The 20,716-nt window shown below is 39.2% G+C and overlaps 1 protein-coding gene across 3 annotated transcripts in view; it reads right to left on the reverse strand.

The window, feature by feature from the left end:
* Positions 1-20,716, reverse strand: part of LOC134851818 (E3 ubiquitin-protein ligase hyd-like) — a 29,815-nt gene that overhangs the window by 7,876 nt on the left and 1,223 nt on the right. Inside the window, exons 4-23 of one of the 3 annotated variants that reach the window (XM_063868073.1) lie at positions 20,104-20,410; positions 19,556-19,907; positions 19,218-19,417; positions 18,919-19,044; positions 16,440-16,750; positions 15,744-16,004; positions 15,294-15,409; positions 14,500-14,627; positions 13,821-14,106; positions 13,185-13,339; positions 9,884-10,682; positions 9,291-9,709; positions 7,920-8,923; positions 7,297-7,466; positions 5,046-5,239; positions 4,086-4,260; positions 3,728-3,900; positions 3,084-3,280; positions 1,352-1,500; positions 106-755 (exon numbers count right to left, since the gene is read on the reverse strand). In XM_063868073.1, the coding sequence (XP_063724143.1) occupies positions 106-755; positions 1,352-1,500; positions 3,084-3,280; positions 3,728-3,900; positions 4,086-4,260; positions 5,046-5,239; positions 7,297-7,466; positions 7,920-8,923; positions 9,291-9,709; positions 9,884-10,682; positions 13,185-13,339; positions 13,821-14,106; positions 14,500-14,627; positions 15,294-15,409; positions 15,744-16,004; positions 16,440-16,750; positions 18,919-19,044; positions 19,218-19,417; positions 19,556-19,907; positions 20,104-20,410 (6,172 nt within the window). Of the gene's footprint in view, positions 1-105; positions 756-1,351; positions 1,501-3,083; positions 3,281-3,727; positions 3,901-4,085; positions 4,261-5,045; positions 5,240-7,296; positions 7,467-7,919; positions 8,924-9,290; positions 9,710-9,883; positions 10,683-13,184; positions 13,340-13,820; positions 14,107-14,499; positions 14,628-15,293; positions 15,410-15,743; positions 16,005-16,439; positions 16,751-18,918; positions 19,045-19,217; positions 19,908-20,103; positions 20,411-20,716 lie in introns of all 3 variants that reach the window. The other 2 variants (XM_063868072.1, XM_063868071.1) reach the window with 2 other exon arrangements.

Genomic DNA, 20,716 nt, shown 5'->3' on the forward strand with positions numbered 1-20,716 from the left:
ACAAACTTGTGAACTATTCAGCTCTCTGTGGAGAACCGATGTAGAGGCCATGATTACGGTCCACATGATTACGATCCATAATAAAGTTATTCAAGTTCAAAATACCTGCAAGGCGTCAAATTGCTGTTGAGTCATATACCCTCCGTCCGTTTCCTCTTCAGATGCCAAAAAGACCAATTCAGTCACCGACCGCATGATCAGACTGAAGGCTCTGGACAACGACACATTCGTAGCCGTAGACGAACACGTATTCTCAGCCGCCGCACTTGAACTCAAAGAGGACCCTGGAACTCCCGCTCCAAGGTTTACAGCAGCAGCGGCTAGAGATCCTCCAGCACCTGCGGCAACCGCTGCCGCGTTTGATACACCCCCTCGCCTTATAGTTGAAGGATCGACGTAAATCATTCCTCGCGTCGGCGGTGCCGGAACAGCCACCGGTTGACCACCCACGGCCCATTGGATTGCAACCGGAACATTTCTGCTGGTTTGATGCTGATTTGAATTTGCATGCGAGCTCGCCATGTTATCTGCGACTGCAGCATCCAATGTCGATTCAGTAAGATAGAGGTCGTCCATTATTTCGTTTTCACCTCTGTGACCTTGGTCGGCTCCGACTTCCGACTCATCGTCTTGAGAGGAGGAGCGCGACTCTTCGCCATCCGACATCACTCCTCCATCTGATGCTCCTCCAATTATGGGCCGCTCTCGGGTGCCCGGCGGTCCATTGTTAGCACCAATCCCACCACTCGAAAAGTCTAAATTGAGGCCAGGATTGATTTAATGTATTTTTGAAGGGAGCATATCTAACCTCTAGTTCGAATGCTCTTCTAATGAAACAGACAAAACCCCATATATAGTATAAAACTTGCATTCAGCTAGCTGGCAAATACTTTTCAATCATGCCTGATATACTAAATATCGTTTGTTGACAATCACCCAAAAAGTAATTAACAAAAATCCAACAATTTCAATTAAAACTAAGCTGAAAGTTAGTCCTCCGAAATCCAATGGCGAACAAATGTCAAAAAAGATGAAATGTATCTTGGAGCTCACAAATTACGTGTTGGAGTGCAAAAATTACGTGGGAGCTGAAAAATTCAGACAATTTGTTTTTTTTTCTGGAGTATTTCTATTAAATGATGAAATTATTCGGGTAGAAAACAAGAAATCATGAAACGTACATTTATATTCTTTTCTCAAAAATATTTAAGAAAAAACTCGAGCAAATAAAATTATCATGTAATTTATGTTGGTGTTCAATTGTGATAAACTTGATTTGACATATGAGATATGAATTTTTTTTATCTTCTTTCAAAACTTCGACTGTTTTCAAACTGCAGCTTCAACTTACACAACTCGGCACCTCCGCCGTCCACTCGCGACTGTCTGCCGCCATCCGGACTCATCGGCTCAGTAATGTCCGCAATCCCGTGTAAATTGTGGGGTGGACTCGCCATAGCATCTAGAGTGGTAGGATTCGATGCATTTACACCTGCCGACCTAAACAAATCTCGAAATCTAACTGAGTGTTGACACAGAGGCGAAGTAGCATTTGAAATACAAAAGTTAAAACATAGCCAACAGACACCTGAAAAAGAGTCAATGGCCGCAAGTAAACTGAAAAAAAAATTGACTTAGGTTTTAGAAATTTCAACTATCGAAATTCAAAGAAAAAATAGATGGCCGAAAAGCTCATCGAATTTCTAGAACAGTTGATGAGTGAATTGATTAAATTAACCCAATTTGAGACATAGGTAAATTTTTTATTTGGTAAAGTCAATCACGTTTTTCGTGACCTTTACAATTTCGCTGTTTGAGTTAGCTTGCCTTCCTTTTAACAAATAAAAAAAATGAACTTAGAAAACAGTCAAACCGCGAAAAATTAAATTTGAGCCGCTCTTTTCCAGTTTCCCCACCCCCTCCTAAATTTTCCACCCCCTCGGCAATTTGCATGTTAGAAATGTAGAAATTTGTTCACCTGTTCAGGCTGACACGTTTTTAAGCAGTTTATTTCATGAATCGACCCTTAAGAGGCAAATTAAAGAAAAAAACTAACAACTGATTTGAAGATGCTATTGAATATGTGTCCCTTCCTCGCAAAAAAAAATCATTCAAGTATCATCTAGCAATACAAAAACTGGCAGCAACGAGTGTTTACAGCCCGTGCTTTTTAGCATCCCGAAAAAACGTAAATTTTATTTTTAAATATGGCTGTGTAATGAAGTGGTCGGGATAATGATAATGGAAAAGAGTCAATGAACGCAAGTAAACAAACAAAATTCTGACTTGTTTTTTTTTCAAAGAATCACAACTATCTAATTTCAAAAAAATAGATGGCCTCAAAGCTCTTTGAATTTCTAGAACATTTTCTTTGATAAAATTAACCCAATGTGACATCTCAAACTGGATCAATAGGTAAAATTTTTATTTCGCTGGGAAATCTGATAATTAAATTCCATTAACGAAATTAGAAGTCGATCAGGTTTTTCGTGACCTTTACACTTTTGCCGTTCGATAGTGGAGTTTGCCTTCCTTTTAACAAAGGAAAAGAAATCAAAAGTCAAACCGCGAAAAATTAAAGTTTTCCTGGAATTTTTAAAGACTTTTCCTGGAAAAAGATATAAAATAATCATAGCGACCTATATAATAGACTGAACTACGTTCATCGACTCTTTAGAAGTCCACTACCGAAGCTAAAGATAATCGCGTTTTCTCGCGCAATTTGCACTTTTGTGATTAGAGAACATGATTTGTCTTGTCTCCCTGTCAGCAAACTAATTTGAACCTCGTCAAAAAAATCGCCATATCACTTTCCTGTCTTGCAAACACCAGCGAATAAAACACATGCTATTAAATTGTCAAATAGAACAAAGACGTATACAGATACAAAAAATTAGAAGTTTTCGTTCAACCCTAATGAAGGCGAATTAGGTTCGAAAATTTACCACCTAGCATAACACAATCATTTAACTTGTGCAAAAAAAAACAAGTGAGAGAAAAAATTTGAGCAATTTAAATTTCTTTGATTGGTTGTCAATTCTCTGCCATTCGTATCTTCGGTCAATTCACAATATCACACATACCTGTTGATTGGGCCTTGATTCGGATTGTGCGTTGCACTTGTATGGTCCACGTGGACCATGTGGTGTTGTTCCTCGCCCCCACTCGGCACATCCAGATCATCGTCGTCTTCCTCCTCCTCTTCGCTGTTGTCCACACCATCACTCTCCTCTTCCATCATGTCCACTTCGAATGTGACGTCATCTTCTCCCACTCCGCCCTACAAATGCAAATCTTGAAGCAGGCAACGATTTCCGTTCTTATTTTCTCAATGACAATATTCGGCTCAGGTACTTAATGACAGTTTTCATTATTTTTATACTGTTTTTCAAAAAAACACTAGCTGATCGTAATTTTTAATTATCAAATTTTTGAGTGCATTACAAAATGTCTGCGCTAAACCTCGACTTTTGCTCTCCGATAGGGTAATTTGAGCACCGCTTGAAAACAAACTGAAAATATGAGCTATAAACAATTCCTATAAACTCTAAATAATAGAAAACGCACATCACTCATTAACTTTTATTAAGTGAAAAATCCCGAAGCTCAAAATTTGGATTCCTCAAAACCCAATTTGAGGAAACCAGATTATCAAATGATCTCATTAATCCTCTAGCATTTCAGAACTTAAATGCCCAAAGCATTTCTGACAATTGTAACTACTAACATCAGCTGAGCTTCCGTGTCCGTCATCGTCCAAATCATCATTGTCTCCCAAGTCATGCTCGTCGTTGAAGTCATCCAATTGCAACACTCCTCCTCGACTCAGTCCCCCTCCCACACCTCCCCCACTATTCACTACTCCTCCTGGTCCACCTGAGCTGCTTCCGAACACGACACCTTCAAAGAGGGAAAACGAAGCTACAATCTATGCATTCAAGTATACTTACATTATCAATCAAGTAAACTTGCACACAGACAAAGAGGAGAAAAACAAAGTTGACAAGAAACATCAAAAAATGGAATTGTGTCAAAATTAATAGTTTAAATGTTTATTTGAATGGGAAAAAAGAGATTAGACTAGCCTTCATTTCCATCTGAGAAACTGATGTCGCCCTCTCCCGGACCCGAATGAGTTCCAACTCGGCCTCCGAAGCTGTCTCTCGGGTCCTGTTGGTGCATTCCCAATCCAGGGATGTTTTCTTCTGGGTTTCGGTTGGATCCAGTCAGATCGCCAAAGGGTCTTCCAGGATGTCGTGTCTGAAATTTAGTGATTTACTGCTTGGCCTGAAATCTTGAAAATTTAACCTGCAAATTCGTCAATCCTATATCATTTGTCGACTCTGCATTGACGCTCAATATTTTTTATTTCATTAGCAAATAGGTCACTTGTAAAATTCTGAATATAATTACGGATAGCTCAGGATTTTAATGGTATTTGAGTTAAATATCAAGTTCATTGCACTTGCATGTAGTTATAGTGCTACGCTGGAAATTCAGATAGTTACGGTAATAGCTTTATCACCTTTCGTTACAAGCTATTAGGTTATTTTTGAATCGTGTAAAGATAGCCAAAGACAGTTGGAAAATTGACTTTTTCAAATGATTTTTTCTGAACATTTTTCAATTTGTGCCCAGACCACTTGAACAACACATTTAAACTTGAAAAACACTGAAACCGATCTTTTCTTGATTGATAACTGCACTGGAAAAGTCCAATTTACAAGAGCAGAAAATGGCATTTTTTAGCCAATCAGCTATTAGAATTCTAAATCCTGAAGGAAACGAGACAGAGTTTTGGTAGAATTAAAAGGCTATTGATAGTGTGGACATTTAGTAACATTCTATTTTCTGCCATAAAAATGGTCCCTATCACTGTAAGTAAATACGTCGAAAGGGAACAAAACAGCCAAGTATCGGCCAACCGCAAACGAGCCGAGTATATTATCCAGCCCAAAGTTAGGCAATTCATGTTGAACATGCTTGATTCTTGTAACTATTAAATCATTTATAGATAACTATTATGTAACACTACCACCAGATACCTCATCACTGCGATCCCGAGAAGCACTTCGTTCCACTGTCACATTCAAATTCCTCGACTGCACTCTAGAGGAGACTCCACCCCCACTACCACTTGCCCCTCCAGTATTAGCAGCAGCAGCAGCCGCTGCACTCTCCTCCGCAGTCACGTGTCTCCTGGCGGGAAGCGGCTCAATCGAGAACAACTCTGCACTACCTATAATTCAAACAGATCAAGATGCAGGCCATTTATGCACGAGGCAAAAGACGAAACACACGAGTTGTTCAGCCTTTTAAGGAGCACCGCTCTTTAGTGGCCTATTTTAGACTACAACCAAGTTTTCTGGTTATTTTCTGGGCTGCAAACTGTACCCCCACGCACAGGAAACAAACCACCGACTTCTCGACTGACAGAAAGACATTATCTGCTACAGCAGATTTTAAAATTGAAAGTAACAAAACAGTTACACTCATAAATATTGAACGAAAACAACGATAATTCTTAACCAAGCCCAAAGAGTTTATCATAGTCAAACAAAACGAGTCTGAAGTCTCCGCCTTAGAGCAGTACCGATATTAACACATTTACGTCGATGTTTTAAACAATTATTTGAATTATAAAAGAAAAATTACACGGAAGCCTTCATATCAAATAAATTTTTTGGATAAAAAAAATATTTATCACGAGGGTGAACATAGCAGCCAACAGAAAATTGGAAAGTGGAAATTAACTGAAGGAAACTGAAAACAAAATGATATACTTTTTTGAATATTTGAGTTTCGAACAAAAAATACAGCATTTAAAACTCTTTCAATTTCAAAAATCTTTCTTATGATTGACGCTTCTTTTAAAACCAATTCAATTAGAGAAAACTTGGCCAATAGATAAATTATTTATTCCACAGCGAAATAAAAAAAATATCCACTCTATTTCACGCAACTTATACTTTTATAACACACCATAGCAGCTGAGCTTCGCACCACTCGCGACACAAAAACGAATGACTATAATTAAAATCAAATGAAAAAAAGTTTTAGAAAAAAACGCAACAAAGCCATTTTGTACTTTTTTGCAATTTTTTCTAAACTTTTTGTCTTGTTCTTCGCCGCTGACTAAAGTTTCCAATGCTGCAGTTAATTTTGTTCCGGATGTTTTGATCCGGAACAAAATTACATGCAGCATTAGAAACTTTACACAGAGGCGAAGCTTTGCTTCGCAAACACTATCGAGAACACGACAAAAAGCAGCTCTATAAAGTGCAATGAAAAAAAAGTAGAAATAAACCTCGAATTAGTAGAAATTCGACTACGTCTTGTATTTGATCTGCGACCTAGAGATTATGATTTTCACGCACTAACCAGTCAGCCACGCACGCTTAATACATCACAAACACTAGCCACAAATAAAGCAGAGAACAGATACTATAAAATTTCCAATGCTACAGATCGTGATTATAGCAAACGTGCCACCGAATAAGTGAACACTTTCATTTTACGAAGATTGGAAGAGAGTAAGTAACGCAAGTAACCATTAAAAAATCACTGACTTTCTTGAAAAAAGTAGATGCCCTTTAAGCTCTTCGAACTTCTAGAACGTTCATTCATAAAAGCATCAAGATGTACGAATGCACATCTGTAGTTATTAGAGACTTTTCCTGAAAAAAAAAACAAAAAAATCAGCAAGACCTGTATAAGAGTCGTCACTACGTTCATTACTCTTTAAAAAAAGAAGGTTCGTACTATTACACTATGCCGCTTGCGGAATGCTAGAAAGAATCTTAACTTTCAAAAGTCCCTTCTGCGAGTACTAACTAAGCCGAAAAAAATAAGCAGATACAAGAATTTTAAATAGCCGAAAATTTTCAGTTTTCAAAAACACAGGGACCGGCTGGAATCGATCAAACTCCCGGGCTTTGTCATAGCAAGCATGGGCGTTACAAAAACTTGGAAGAAAGGAGAACCTTCAAAAAAGTCGGATTACAGGAATTACGTCGACATAATTAAACAGACGGTCAATAGCCAGAACAAGTAAAGAAAAAACTCTACTTTGACGGATTCGAGCCACAAAACTTTGCCGTTTCAAGCAGGTTTGTTACCTCTAACCAAATGCACCGAATGGCTGATTGAATTTGAATTTACAATAGATCAGGTAAAACGCGTGTAAGATTTTTACAAATTAGTTGTTAGAGGGAAAAAAGTCTAGTTACCAGTTGCAACTCCCTTACTAATTAGAGTAATTAGAGAGCTTTCGTAATTAAAGAAATGTAACGTTACCTTGTTTTTCGTCGGTTGTGCTAAGAGACATGAAGGGACGTGTAGGCCTGGAGATGCCCATTCTGACAGGGGCCAGGAGACAGTCGGCAGTCTCGATCAACTCCTCAATCGCCACTCCCATCAACATGCGGAACACCGTCTTGCACTTCCTAAGTGGCTCCGAAGAGATCCTGAAACAATTAGTTCCAAAAAGCTCTTTACTTTATTTCGAGCAACAAGAATTATGCTAACATATTCAATTACAAATAATATGAGATACAGTATCTTCTGAGGCATAGGCAAAACAAGATAAACTACTTGCGGAATATTTGAATTCGATATAATACTTGACACTTCAGGGACGCCAACGATTCACAAACTACAAATGAACCTAAAGATTCGAAAACTTTGGGAACACTGCTGTTCCCTCACCTCTAAAACAGATAAGAACCCAGCCTTTAAATTGATACAATTTAGCCAAAGAGTTTGACATACCAGCACTCTAAGGAGAACCTAAGGAGAGCCCCCTGTAATAAGAAACACTAAAAACTAAGAATTACACTTTATTTTTCGAATTCTCAGCACTCTAAGGAGAACCTAAGGAGAGCCCCCTGTAATAAGAAACACTAAAAACTAAAAATTACACTTTATTTTTCGAATTCTGAGTCTCCATGCTGAGAACTACGAATACTCTGCAGACAGATCTCACAAATCTCCTCACAACCAGAAGCGTTTCCGGGTTCCCATTCGCTTTCTTCAGTTGTGCCAAGAGAGTCTCACACAATTTCTCCAAGGTCACAAAACCAGTTTCATTTTTGCACTTCACAATCAATTTGTACGTGAAAGCGTCGAGCTTCGCAGATCCAGTTTGACTCTTCAAATATGAGCTTTGCATCGGCGAGAGGTCATCGTAAAGCCCAGGTCCAGTTGCAGATGACGTCGTATCGTCACTGACTACAGCGGGCGAATTTGCATTTTGCAGCATCAATGAGGAAACTGCTTTCCAGTTAACAACCGTTTGGCACAAGGCCATTCGACAGAACTTCGGGGGCTCCAAATTGTGATCTGGCATTCCATCCAGATTCTCAGTCTCCACTGGATTGTTCCTGTTACTCTTACTGCCGTTGCTTCCCGAAACGCCTAGGCTGACGCTACTCTTCGACAGTCCGGATTGTTCCAACATCTGCCGAGAAATTGTGTTTACAAGACAAAGCAACAAATGCTCGCCTTTTCTGTTCGGCACTGCAGCTAAATTTGTATGTTGCAGCAACTCGACCAATAAGTCAAATCTTGCCTTTTGATCTCCCTCGATTAGGGCGCAGCATCGTCCTCGTCGCCAGCAATCACAATAAGCTGTCGGCCATATTTTCTTCAGTTTGCAATCATGACCTTTATGACACGTTTTAGCACATTCCGTGCAGCAGCAGTACGTATCATGTAGACCGCAAGTTCTGCATTCAAAAATGTCCTGGTTAATGTGAAGATTGCCAGTCCATGTGAAACTGCAGTTATCATTTCCACATAGCATGTACAGGGGCGAGTAGTCGGGATCGTCTCTTCGGAGCAGTTGGCTTCGAGACGAAATTGAAGATACTTGGCGGGATTTTCCAGCACAAGCTGGTGGGAACACCATGCTCATTAACACTTCCTAGAAAAAACAACATCTCATGTTTAACATGTAATTTACTAAATTTCCTGGATTTAGAAAAGCTTCGTCTACCCATTTTTTTAGGTCGAACTGAATTGATTTCCCGAGCGCTCCCAGAACATTATATAGACTATTTTGACCAAAAAAAAATACATTTTTGGTTGGTGAGGAGGTCAAATCCCTGGGAGGAGGGCGTCCACACACCCCCTAAATCCGGCCCTGTACCGGTAGATCAAACAGCGATTTAGAGCTGTGGATGACTTCATCGAACCGTGAATTTTTTGTTTCAATCTTTCAACCTTATCTCATTGATGATTAGCGAATTGCAATTAACGAACAAAGCCTCTATTTCAAAGCCTCAACTAACCTCGTCAAGTTTTTTCGTCAATTTGTTAGTCGCCAATCGTTTGGCTGCATTGAAAATCAACATGGCCATATTGTAAGCTCTCAAATTAATCGCCAACATTAGGGGCGTCATTCCACGTCCGTCTTGCAGCGACAGCAACTCCACAAGTCTCTTCTCAAAATTTCCTCGGCTGAAAGTGAGCAAAGTGATGAGGATCTTCAGAGCCGCTTTCTGTCTCTCTTCATCTGTGCTCGGAGTGGCCGAACTGTCTTTCTGACTAGCGACCGCTCGGCTAGTTAAATTAGTGGTGACTGTAGTCGTGTTTCCAATTGAACTCGATGTCGTGTGAGTGTTGCTTAGGGATGTTATTGCACTGTTCAGAATGGGACCAATGTTGGTTCTGGATGTCGGCGCCGAGATTGGAATATCAATAAGAGACCCTAAAATGGGATCAAAATATCCATCCGAAAAAAAAACACGCATGCGATCAAAAATGAACGCTCAAAAACTGCTTGAACTGCTACGACTCATCACATCCATATTTTCAATTTTATTTACCGATAGTAACAGTAGACGGGAATCGGTTGAAACTCGTGGAGACAGTGGAATATTACCTGTAGACAGTGGAATATTTTCATAGGCTGGCGGATCTGGCGGCCAAGCTATAGTGGGTATTGCATCGAAAGCACCTGCTGGCATAGACAGCTGTCTTCTTGCAGCCTCAGTCGCAGCATTCATTTCCTCTCTCAGCCTCCTGAGAATCTCAGCTCCATTCTGAAGCGCATTGGTCGCCGCAGTCAAAGATGCTGATGTTGTCGTCCCGCTTTGAGCCGCGGTAGTCGCGGCTGCACTTTGTTGCTCAAAATGAGATATGACTCGATCCGCGTCAATTGGTGTCTGCAGAATCGCGGATGCTGCCGACGTTACAGGTCCTGAAGAGTTCGTGTTGTGATCTGAACTAGACTGGTTTCCACTTTGTCTGTTACTCGTCGAACTTGAATCATCTTTGTGTTTAGTATTACCACTGTTTGAAGATGATTGTTGATTCGTATTTGCTGTGGGACGCCCGATCGACACTAATGCGTGGATAATGTTTCTATTTCCGTCACATCTCTCCGCGACAATCACCGGTCCTTCTTTCTCTGGATTTTGCTCGTATTCTGCGAGTCTCATTTCGACTGAATTCTGGTTACACTGGAGCACGGCTGACATGGTTGGACTCGATTTAGTCACAAAAGCTGTGAGAAGAACTCTGTTAACAGACGGAGTGCCCTCTCGGACATGGTGGGTCCCCATAGCTGCCGTTTTGACAGGGAGCATGTTCAGAGTAGCTGGTTCTCTCATTTGACCTGCGTCGTCTTTGCACAAGGGGTACAGGCAGCCATTTCCATCCATCATTAATCTCCCAGGATCCTAACAATGACAAGTTGGTAAGCGATCAACGCTCTGGAAGAATTTGGGTTATTAGTTATATTTACTGATTTATAGGATAAGATAACAAACAGAAAGCTGTAGAAGTATGAATCGACTCAACTAAACTGAAAAACTAAGCCATTTGACAGTTTGTAAAGAATATTGACGCAAGAAAACAGAAAAAAAAACTGACTTGGTTTTTGAAAAACTGCAACTTTTGAATTTCGAAGAAAAAAAATAGATGGCCTTTAGGCTCTTTGAATTTGTAGAACAATTTATGATTGGCGCTTTTTTGATAACATGAACCCAACTAGAGAAAACTGGATCAATAGGTAAAGTTTTAATTCCGCTGGAAATCTAAAAATTGAATTCCACTTTCGAAACAAGAAATCGTTCACGTTTTTTCGAGCCATTTCCACGTTCCTTTTTGGAGAGTGCTATTTACGTAACTTCCAGCAGATTAATTTCCATTGGACTCAAAAAGCGCATGTATACCTAAGTGCATTCATAAATGCATCAATATGTAAGAATGCACAACTGTAGTTATTAGACTTTTAAGAGTTTTCCTGAAAAAAAAAATCAGCAAGACCTATATAAGAGACTTCTTTACATTCATTGCTCTCAATAGAAACCAGTAGAGGATTTAGATTGTAGCGAACACTAGCGGGAACACGACAAAAATAATCTCTATCACGTGAAACAAAAAAATAGAAATAAGCCTCAAATTAACAAAAACTCGGCTACGTGTCGGATTCGAATCTGCAACCTTGCAAATATTGGTCTCACGCACTAACCACTCATCCACGGATGCTTAAAATCCTCAAAAACTAGCCACCAATAACCCAGGTACATATGCTAATAAAATGCCAATTCAATGCAGCAAAAGTAGCACCAATTAGAAAAAGACACAATTTTGCATGTAATAAATTGGAAAAAGTAAAGCCAAACTATGTATAAATGATGCATTTCAAAAAAAATTGCGAGATACATTTAGTTGGAAAATTTCTGAAATGGATCTTTTTATCATTGTATTGCTGTTTGAAACAAATAACTTTTCTCAGTTCATTCGATTAATTACAAATGCATCACCTGTGTTAACTTTTTACCAATCAAATGTCGAAGCACATATGATATTATATTGCTACCGCAGCCTAAAGATTCAACAGTGCCACCAGAAGTAACACTTTTATCTGCGACTTGGGTTGGAAAAAAAAGAAAGTTTGTACTAATACACTTTGCTTCGCAAGTGTAATAATTGTGTTTCTGAACGTTTTACTTAGAGCTTTGGAGAAAAATTGTATGGCCTTAAACCCTGTCAAATTGAATTATTTAAACTTTCTCGGCATAAAAATAAACCAACGTTTATGTAATTATCTAATATGTACTTCGTTCTTTGACACGTTAAAATGACACAAAAATTGCACAGAGGCGAAGCAGTGCTTCGCAAACACTAGCGCGAAAACGACAACAAAGAAGCTCTACAAAGTGAATTACGACAAAGGTAAAAATAAGCCTGGAAAAAAATATTCTGCTGTGGTAGATTCAATCCTAAGACCAGCAGATTCAGTGTCCCCTGTCCTTGCATCTGTGCCACGGGCCCTTGCTAGTTTCCTAAGACAAGCCACATATAAAGCAGCTACAAATGCTAAGAAATTTTCAATTCTATTCAGAAAAAATTGCAACAGATATAAATAGACAAATAAAATTGCATGCAATAATGTGGATTATACTGAAGTAAAGGCTTCCACTTGAACTTTGCATGTAATAAATTGAAAAGCATGAAGCCAAACTATGATTACATTATGCATTTCAGATATATCGAGTAAGAAAATGTCTGAACTGGAACTTTGACAAAGGCGAACACTAGCGGGAACACGACAAAAAGCAGCTCTATAAAGTGCAATACAAAACAGTAGAAATAAGCCTTGTAATTGTTAAAATTTGGCTACGCTTCGGATGCGATCTGCAGCCTAGACAGTATGAGTCTCACGCACTAACCACTAAGCCACTCATGCTTAATATAACAAAAACGCTAGCCACAAATAAACCAGAGAACAGACGCTATGAATTTTCCAATGCTAGATCGTGATTATAGCAAATGTGCCACCAAATAAGTGAACACTTTCCACTTTCAATGAACATTTTTATTTGCAAGCTAGGTTAGAAAAAAAAGAAAGTTCGTACTTATACACTAGCTGCTGGCTAGTGTAATCATTGCCTGTTGTTTGAAACAGAGCTTTTTTCGGTGCATTTGATGAATCAAAAACGCTTCCACTGTATCAACTTATTATTTGTCAAAACTCAAAGCAAGTGCTACCAAAACCCGCAAAAGTGCCCCAAACGTGGTACCAATAGTTACAAAAAAAATAATAGTCGTACTATTACACTACGCTCGCTAAAGCTCACATGTGTAATAAATGATCAATTTTAAACTTCGACAGAAAAACCACCTAAGCTATGTTCACTCTCATCTTAAAAGGGTCTAGAATGAGGGCTATTTACCTCTGGTCCGGTTTGCAAGTTGATTGGAGTCTTCAACCCTATGAATGCTGGCAAGTCAGTGAAGAAAGAGCGTCTCTCCTCTACAAACCCAGAACTGGGCTCAATGATGCAGTAGTAGAATTTGAACTGGGAAGCAGATGTCACCACATGTACACCTGTAAAACAGAACATAAAATTCATAGAAATTGCGAAGACGGATTAGCGTAGCTGAACTCTATGCAAAACTTCTATAATACAGCAGGGATTGAATTACAGCCCTCAAAATATTTGCCTATAAAGGCCGACGACTACGTATATTGCGGTTCCATCAAGCAATAGAAGTGTACCGCAATAAATTCGACTTTAACATTGATATGACACATTGTCAAATAATCAATGCGGTTTCGACTATTAGTATATTTGCAAAAAAAATGTAAAAAAATCCAACGATTTTTATGGGACATTTTTTTGAATTCCATAAGACGTCGAAAAGACAAAAAAAAACTTATTACCAAAACAAACTACCACAACCGCGCAATTTGAACATTTGTTTAGGAGAGCGAAATTTGTCTACTTTTTGGCAGATAAATTAAAAGCTGAAATACATGGATGGCTCAAACGACACCAAGAAATGAAAGTTGATTAAGATCTGTTTACCTTTACAGTCGACAGCCACAGACAGAATGTTGAATTTCTCCATCGAGGGCGCATTGCTGAATATGTTCTTAGGATGACACTGTACACAGTCCATGAACTTGGGCATGGAGTTTGACTTGAGTGCCTGGAGATCGGATTTGTGGAAGAGGCGACAGTCTTTGAGCAGACTGTTCTGGTCTTCAGTGGTGGAGTGGTTTGAGTTCTCCGAGTTCATGCTGCAGACGGTAACAGCTGCTACCGGCTGTTTATCACTCGGGAATTTCACCAGTGCCATGTTTCCATCAACCTATAACATGATTTCATTTTAGTTCCGACGAAACATTTCAGACTTAACGGTAAAAATATCATTCAGCTTATGAATCCATGACTGAAGCTCCGTTACTTTATGGTCTTAAATCTGAACTTCCAATATCAGATAGAGGCACTTCTTTGAAATTTACATCTTACAATACAACTACAATCATTTCGAATTTATGGCACATGCTTTAGCGCATGAAGCCAACTTGTACTTGGAAAGGAATTTAAGAATAATTAAATCAAAAAGCGAGCTTCAAAACACAAAAACAAAAGATCGTAAGAAACTTCAAAGCTCTTTCTAGGGAAAAACTAAAGAAAACGCGACGAAATCAAATAAAAATTTACTTCGTTCAACAAAAAGATTCGAAAAAGTATTGCATACCTTTAACACTGTTCCGATGGGTATGTTCTGGGAGTCCTCGAGGAACACGACGTTCTTAGGGTTCCAGAACTCTTCAATCTCCTCTTCCATCTGAGCAAATGGGTGTGGACTCACACTTCGCCTTCGCTCTAAAAAAGAAACCAATTTCACAATCTGAATTGTCATCATCAACAATCGAGATACTTCCAATGCTTATTATGTGTACTCAAAAGGTAAAGGTACACACAATCAACAGCCATCAATTCAATGTAAATCAGGTCAAAGTTGTAACCGCTCGTGCCGTACATGTTTTGTCCATCGAGTCATTATATTCATACAAAATATGCCTCATTTTCAACTTAATCAGAACAATTTCCAATTGAGATCCATGAATAAGAATTGACAAGTACACCTGCTCTCTCAGGTGAAATAACTACTGCATTTTCAATGATTAACAACTTGTGCGTATTATTTGTCCAAGCATTCGTTTTAAAGTCAGAAGGCTTGACTGACAGTGAGACTGATAGTTTTTTCGAGTCTCTTTAATGAAAGCGAAAGCATGAGTCATAATGGTAACTGAGCAAAAGTATTATTTCGAGAGGGGCTTCTGTATTAACCTCTCGACCAAAATTCTGTAAGCCAATCAGAATTCAGTATTTAAAAAAGACAGAAACGAGCGTAAAAATTATTCCCTGCTGGCAAGTTAACAGGATGTTATTGGTTGATACTTGTTAGACATTCAGTCCCTCGGCCCCATGAGAACAGCCCCGGAGCCTTCAGTCTTTGTAAAATTCTACATTTCACCCTATACGTACTTCTGGATGTTGATTTGTGGCTGCCTTCACTGCCCACAGAAACTGGACTGGGAGGAGGGAGCATCTCAGTTTTCTTGCAGTCATCTCGTTTCTTCTCCAAAGGAAGAATTTTGAACCTAAATCACAACTTGAACCTCATGTTCACTTTTCAAGGTGGAAAAACTATCCAATTAAATTGGTAGGAATGGTGGAAAAAACTTGAGAAAAAGAATGTTCAAAAGAAGTTTATAACGGGACAAAAATCCTGGTGCGCGGTTGAAATACACCTGATTTAGTAATCAGGCCCAATAATTCGAACAACTGCAATTTAATTAAAATTTCAAAGAACGTTCCCGATATTGAATTGATCTTAAACGTTGCGCCACGACTAATCCATCTGATTGAGTGCTATTTTCAGAGGTTAATTCAGCTCATATATTCCAGCGTTTCATGATAACAATGAATGGAAACCTGCAATTAGCGTCCAGGTTCCATATATCTTCCATCAGCTGTCCAACTTTAGGCGGGTAGGTTGCATCACAGAAGCCGATGGCACCCGCATGGTACATAGGGCTTTTCTTTTTCGTCACCATACATCCCTCCGTGATTGGAACTTGGCTCTGCAAATGACTGTCTCGAGTCAGGGCGTCGTTTAGAGATGAATACCTTCCATTTTTACTTGCGGCCTGTTTTTCAAGAAGTTTGCGTCTCTGGGCAAACGGAGCCACTCCCCTAAAACGAAAACATCAACTTAACTTTAAATAAATCGATTTTGTTAACTATTCACCCATCTCTCCTATAGTAACTAAAAAAGAATTTCGATTGCGCACATGAAGGACTAAAAGAAATCGTATTTGAATTCTGTACTTTGTTATGAATTTCCTCCCCTTCTGCAAAAAATATAGATGGGGTAGAGTAAAAAAAAACAGATCTGTTAAAAATTTCGCGTACCTATGATAACAGTTAATGACATCGCATTCAATTCTGAACTTTTCGCTCCAACAAACTAGCAAATAATCTAGAAACGAAGACAACAGAACCAATTTTAGGCGACTAATTTTGCGAGAGCATGGTATTTAGCAATGACCCATAAAAGTTTCCGACGAAACGCTGAAACACTTCATATGACTATCTTTAACATGGTGGTTTTGTTCAGATAAAACTTACCACCAAAACAGTTTTCCCGAACTCGCCACAGCAACTGTGAACAAATCACACACTTTCAACTCCTTAATCAACTCTCCTGCCCCGTTGAACGAAGTGGTGAAAGGCTGCTGGGCAAACGAGGCCGTATCGTAGACCGGGATAGCTCCGTGTTCGAGTTTGGAACAGTAGCTGGCAACCACTGGGTCCATCCAAGTGGCGACTCTTTCGCTCTGAGTTAGTACTGAGCACCTGAGAGAACTGGCAGCCAAAGATAATATGACATCATTTTGTAATTCCAAATGAGCGATCCGCGGGTGGTGCACGTCCGCAATCTAGGACAGAACTTGCTTCAAAAAATAATTCAATACTCAAGTTAAATGTGAAAATGAATCAGAGGCGGGGTAAACAAAACACACTGAACTCAATTCATGTATTCAAAATATTATTAACTCATAAGTTATTTTGTAGCATGAAGAATAATTCTTAAAACTTAAACGCAGAAACCTAACAACGAAACCCTCGAAACAAAAAACTGAGAACAGTGTCAAATTTCTCTACTTAAATATTTTTTGCACAGCTACCATTATTTCCTAGCCCAGAAACAAATTGATTTCTTTCTTTTCATAGCCACAATTATAAAGATTTCGATACCTGTTAAGAGCATTTCATTCAGAGGTGAAGCAGAGCTTGACATCACTTTCAATTCAGAAAAAATTGAGACCCAAACTTACAAGGAAAACCTCAGCTTTCTCAGACAAAATTACGCAAACACATTGGAATAGCGTTGAAAATTTATAAGCTAGTCAACAGGCAGTTGTAAAAGTGTCAATGAACGCAAGGAAACAGAAAATACTGACTTCCTTTCAAAACTTCGAATTTAAAAAAAAATCAGCTCTAAAAGCTATTCGAATTTCGGGAACATTTTGTTTTCGACCCTTTTTTGATCCCAAAAAAACCCATTTAAGATAAATGGGTCATACAGAATTTTTAATTCCGCTGAATAATCTCAAAATTAAAAACCACTTTCCATACCGCGAAAAACAAATTTGAGCCTTAAAAATTTTCTTTTCCTAAAATAAAAAATCATCACAATTTATATAAGTATAAGAATCTTCACTACGTTCATCGACTCTTTTTTAAAAAAAAGGGTTTTGAACAGGGGCGGATCTAAGATTTTCCCGAGGGGGGGCGGATTTTCAAAAAACTGTCGACCTTTTTTTTAGGTCGACCGAATTAATTTTTGATTTTTCGAGCTCTCCCTAAGCACGGTTTAGTCCCTGTTGTGGTTGGCCAAATTTCCTGCGCTGCAGGCAACATTTTGAAAAACTACTGTCCAAAAAGGCGTTTCTAGGCACTTTTAGGAAAATTTTGACCAAAAAATCGCGTTTTTTCGGCGCGCGCTGCCCCCTCAAAATTACTGGCGCCTTTAGAAAAATTTTAGGGTCGGTCGGCCAATAATGGATTTCCTAAAAAGTACCAAAGGGGGATCCTTTGGGTCGGCAGGGGGTCGAATCCCTGAGAGAGGCGTCCGCCCAGCCACCCCCCCCCCCTCCTGGTTTTGAATAAGTCTCTGAAAAACAATTGTTTAGATAAACTTTGCACTGAATTTCCGCAATAAACAAATTGACATTGCTTAGGAAAGAAGTAACCTGACCGGATACCATTAATCTTGCTCGTGTACATGAAATGTGGAACAAGACTGCTCGTTTGCGACTGTCCCTTAATTCATATCGAATCGTTTTTGGGAAAAGAAAATATTGAAAACCTGTAAGCTTTGGACAAAATCAAAGTGTACAATTTTGAGTCGTACGAAATTAACGCGAACGATCCGATAAGCTAGCCTCAATTCATTTTGGAACGATTTTGTTGTGCGGTATATTTCGCCACGCATAAATATTTTGCGTTACGCTCTCAGCAATATGAATAAATTCTTCAAAGCGCGCATAATTTATTCCAGAAAATGGCAAATTTGGCAATTTTCAAACCCCCAGAACTTTACAAAAAATAATCGGAGGTAAAATATCTTTTTACATTTGAACTCAGGAAGTCGATATCTTCAATGGGGTATAAAAAATTTTGTCGAAAACTATTATTTCGATCGGCGAAAATTGACTGAATAAAAAAAACCACACCGAGCATAAATATTCCATTTTCTTCGAAAGTCGGAAAAATAACTCGATTTATAACACAGGCGTTAGCTGTATTTAAAATTAAACTCACTTTCATAAGAGAAAAAGATTAACATTGGAGATCAGACGTGCATTGGTTTGGAAGTCTCATGAGCTAAGATTTTGAAATAAAAACCATGAAAACAATTTCTGAAAAAATACTACATGACCTAAATATTAGACAATGTACACCTACAATAGCATTTCAAAAATGTTTTCACAGGTTTTATTCGGCTATTTGGTAACAAGTTTTTAGAGAAAAACAGAGATTGCGGATTAAAAAACGAATACCTACAGCCACTTGAATATGAAATGAATATACGGAGTCTTACATCTGGATGGACGAATGGCATTGAGACGTTCCATTTCCACTGATAAACTTGGCCCTTCTTGCACAACGCAACTAGCTCTGAGTGCATGGCTGCTATCTGTACGAACTTCGGAGGAGGCGAACTCACCTACATAACGAAATAAATAAATGGACAAAACTTACACAATTATTATTAGAAAAACTGTCAATTTGTTAAGTTATTTCTTCAACTTGAAATTTTTGCTCAAAACGGATATTTATTTTTATAGAAGAAGAATGATATCAAATAAATGAAATTAAACTCAGATTCGTGACACTTACGGCATCTGGAAGAAGTATAAACCACTCCGGTTCTTCCCAGGTTATAGCGTCTGTACTTCCAGCGTACTCCCCCGCTCCAATAGTCACCGTTTTCCCTCTCCCAGAAATACCACTCAACTCCCAGGGTTGAGCTGAGGCATCAGTCGCTCCTCCCGTAACACCGGCGGCCGAAGCCGAATTTGCAGCACCCGAATTAGCACCTGCAGCAGACACTGTAGTCGAAGTCAAGTGAGCGGTGAAGGGGTCCCGTAGTCGGGCCTCAAGCCACCGTCTACCAAAGTCATCTCTAGAAGAAGTGTTGCTATCAGCCCCAGAATTATCCTGGGTCAAAGCGTTACCTGATGGTGCGTTCCCAGACGCACGTTCGCCACCGACTCCTGAAGCTCCATGAGATCCCGATCCGCTGTTGGAAGTGATTCCCGTAGATCTCAGGATCTCGTTTCTCAGACTCAGCCGCTGTCGTCCCGCGCTGGCACTCGAAGATGAGGACCTATATGCTGTTGCATAGTTTAGATAGTCCTCGACCAACATCTGGTCAGATTCTAGAATATAGTTTCCTGCCCTCTCCGATAGGTTGTTCTCTACGAATGACATCAAATCGTCGGCAAATAGGTCCCCGACTTCATCGTCGTCTCCATCGTCATCATCTCTCGATAGCAAATTGTTAACGGCAGAGTTCACATCGAGATGCTAAATCAATCAAACAAATTTTCCATCTTTGACTCAAATACAAACTTGAAGATTCCGTTTCTGCAACGCTATAAAAAACGCTTAAGGTTATAACGGTTCAACGAACGTACTTAGCTGATTCTCTGCAGTATTTAATCATCTTCCTACATGTACTGTCATAAACTTGATGAAACAAATGCTTTAAAAAAGTAGTTACCGTCCTCTGTAGCTCTCTGATTATCAAACTGCGAGACTTTCCCTGCAAAACGTTCTGCACCTGCACGATGAGGTCTTCTGGTACCTGAGACGGAGCCATAATGGGAACATTACTCATGAAGAGGTTCCGGTAGTTCGGACGTCCAGGTCTCGAAGGAGCCCCACTACCGCCACCAGATGTCCCGGTATTGGAGCTAGATCCAATTGTTGCTGACGTCACATTGCGTCTGTACGTCACCCTCTCGGCGCCAGTGATTCCTCCGATGAGGCGAGCACTCTTCTTTTTAGGCTTCTTCGTCGACCATAAACTAAACCATGTCAAGCATATAGGGGTAAAAATACATTTTTCAATTGTTTCTTCTCAACTGTTGGTCAGTGAAATGATTTGTCTTTGAATTATAAGTATCATAGCACTAAACGGGCTAACATCAAAGAACAACGATCGTTTCCGTTATACATCATCTATACCAGATGAGTTTTTTATGCAAACTAAATTTTTTCAATTGAACGTTTACCAATTCAAATAACTCATTTAAGTTTTATCGATCATCTCAAATCTTCAAAATTGTTTATATTCAAAATCGATAACGCCTGATACTCGCAAGCGTAAGCAT

This window comes from Symsagittifera roscoffensis, chromosome 7 (assembly GCF_963678635.1).
Source record: "Symsagittifera roscoffensis chromosome 7, txSymRosc1.1, whole genome shotgun sequence".
Lineage (NCBI taxonomy): Eukaryota > Metazoa > Xenacoelomorpha > Acoela > Convolutidae > Symsagittifera > Symsagittifera roscoffensis.